Below are 2,500 nucleotides of genomic sequence, written 5' to 3' on the forward strand. Positions count from 1 at the left end.
GGAGAATGCTGGGGATATCTGGAGAGAAGAGGAAGGAGATGGGGGAAGAGTAAGGGGTGACGAGGAGGAGGAAGAGGAAAAGAGGATGGAAGAAGATGAGAGGGAGAGGAAGAGGAGGAAAAATGGATGTTATGGAAAGATATGTAAAGCATGTGAAGAGATGGAAGAATAAAAGAAGGAAGAGAAAGGAGAAGAGGGAGGAGAAGGATACTGGGATGAAATGAAAAGAGAAGAGAAGAAGGAATGAAAGTTTATGGAAGGAGAGAGAGAAGGAGAAAGTAGAAAGACAGAAAGATGATAAGATGAAGAGAAGGAGAAAAGGATGGAAGAGAAAGTTGAAATGACATGAATAGGGAAAAGAAGAAAAATGAGAGTTCATGAAAGGAGAGAGAGAGAGAGAGAGAAAGAGAGAGGGGGAGAGAATGGAAAGATGAAGAGATGATAAGATGAAGATAAGAAAGGGAAGCTGTAAATAAGATGAAAATAAGAAGAAAACGAGAAGAGATGGTTGAAGATAAGGAGGAAAAGTCAAAACAGAAGAGAAAGGAAAGGAAGGAAAGAGAGGAAAAGAAGAAGAAGCAGTAAGATAAAGAAAAGAGATAAAATGAAGTTTGAAGAGAAAGAAGGGAAGTGGAAGAAGACTAAGGAAGAAGGAGGAAATCAAGGAGAAGGAGGGGAAAGTGGAGGAGAGGAGAGTATTTTTCCAGTGGAGAGAGGGAGGCTGTGGGAGAGGGAGAGGAGGCTTTTTCGAGGTTAGGAGGAGATGGGAGGAGGTGGGAGAAGGCAGAAGGAGGCAAAGAGGTGAGGATGAGATAAGAAGGATAGACGCAATAAGGACTCAGCGAGGGGATGAAGGATGCTAAGGATGAGAGTGAGGGTGGAAGGAAGGATACTTAAGGGTCTTTCTGAGGGGATGAAGGCTGGCTTAGGATGAGAGTGAGGGTGGAAGGAAGGATAGTAGGAGCTTTGCAAGGAATATAGGATGTGGAAGAGATGAGGGAGATGAAGGATATTGTAGGCTGAAGGAAGCAGGTTGCAGTCAAGGATAGCATAAGAAAGGACGTATTAAGGACCTTACGAGATGAAGGATGCTGGGTAATGCTAGGAAAGGCTGTGGGAAGTAGAGGAAGGATGGAGAAGGGACATTGAAGGAAGGTGAAGGAAGAAAGCGGAGGTGTTGAAAATTTAATAAGGAAGGATGTTAAAGAAATTTAGGAGAACGATGATGGATGCTGGAAGTGAAATAGACTTAAGAAGGAATGAAAAAGGATGCTGAAGGATGATGGCGGTTCTAAAAATAGGATGAGAAGGAAAAATGCTCAAGGAAATCTGGGAAGGATGTTGGAAGTGAAATAGGTGAAGGAATAGTTGAACGGATTCCGCCGGAGGGTAAAGGAGGCCAGGGCAGGTGTGTCAGGGCCGGGGGGGATGGTGGGGAAGGGAGCCGGGGGAAGGGGACAAGGGCTGAGGGAGGCAGGGGTTGGGGGGCAGGGAAGGCCACTCACCAGGGATGCTGATGGTAGATCTTGAAGGCAAAAAGTCGCTTGCCCCCATAACGGCCGAGATACCTAGAAGGAGCGAAATGAGGGCTGGGGAGGGGCGGCTATGTGTGTGTGTGTGTGTGTGTGTGTGTGTGTGTGTGTGTGTGTGTACTTATTTATGTGACTACGTATCTTTTTGCGTGTCTTTTGTAGCGTTGTGTTATAAGGATCTTGTTTTTTTTTTTATTGTTTCTTTCCTCTTTTCCTTTTTTCGTTTTTTTTTTTCCTGTTTTTGTAGTGTTGTGGTAAAAGAATCGTGTGTGTTTTTTTTTTGTGTGTGTGTTTCTTTCTCTTTTTCGTTTTTTTTTCCTGTTTTTGTAGTGTTGTGTTAAAAGAATCGTATGTTTTTTTGTTGTGTTTTCTTTCCTCTTTTCTTTTTTTCCTTTTTTTTCGTTTTTTGTAGTGTTATATTATGAGAATATTATGTTTTCTTTTCTTTCCTCTATTCTTTTTCTAATTGTTGTTTTTGTTGTGTTGTGTTCTGTTATAAGAATCGTGTGGTTTTTTCAATGTTTTCTTTCCTTTCTTCTCTTTTCTTTTTCTTATTATTTTTGTTGTGATGTGTTATAAGAATTTTGTTTTTTTGCGTGTATGTTTGTATTTTCGTTCCTTTTTTTCGTTTTCTGTTTTGCTTGAACACTCACACGTGGTAATTTATGCAGCAAAAATAAATAGATAAATAAATAAATAATAAAAAAAACACGTAACAAGCATTGGAAGCGTAAAAAAAAAAAAAAGAGAGAGAGGAAAAATTATATATTTCTCGCTTTCCCTTTTTTTTTCCCTCCCTTCGTTTTCTAATGTTCATTGTACGATTTTTTTCTTTTACCCTTTTTACTTTTTTTTATTTATTTATATATGTATATTTTTTTCATTACTATTAAACCCATTCATCCACTTGCATTTTGGACCAGATACGAAAATAACCCTTTCTTCATCTATCCGTTTAGTCTCCCCAC

At 39.8% G+C, this 2,500-nt stretch overlaps 1 protein-coding gene across 2 annotated transcripts in view; it reads right to left on the reverse strand.

The window, feature by feature from the left end:
• LOC135090837 (43 kDa receptor-associated protein of the synapse homolog) overlaps nucleotides 1–2,500 on the reverse strand; it is a 122,163-nt gene that overhangs the window by 43,456 nt on the left and 76,207 nt on the right. The window contains exon 3 of one of the 2 annotated variants that reach the window (XM_063987925.1): nucleotides 1,506–1,568. The exons of the other annotated variant lie outside the window; for it this stretch is intronic. Coding sequence (XP_063843995.1) covers nucleotides 1,506–1,554 — 49 coding nt within the window. The 5' untranslated portion in view covers nucleotides 1,555–1,568. The remainder of the gene's footprint in view (nucleotides 1–1,505; nucleotides 1,569–2,500) is intronic. 2 annotated transcript variants of the gene reach the window in all.

Source organism: Scylla paramamosain, chromosome 36 (assembly GCF_035594125.1).
Source record: "Scylla paramamosain isolate STU-SP2022 chromosome 36, ASM3559412v1, whole genome shotgun sequence".
Classification (NCBI taxonomy): domain Eukaryota; kingdom Metazoa; phylum Arthropoda; class Malacostraca; order Decapoda; family Portunidae; genus Scylla; species Scylla paramamosain.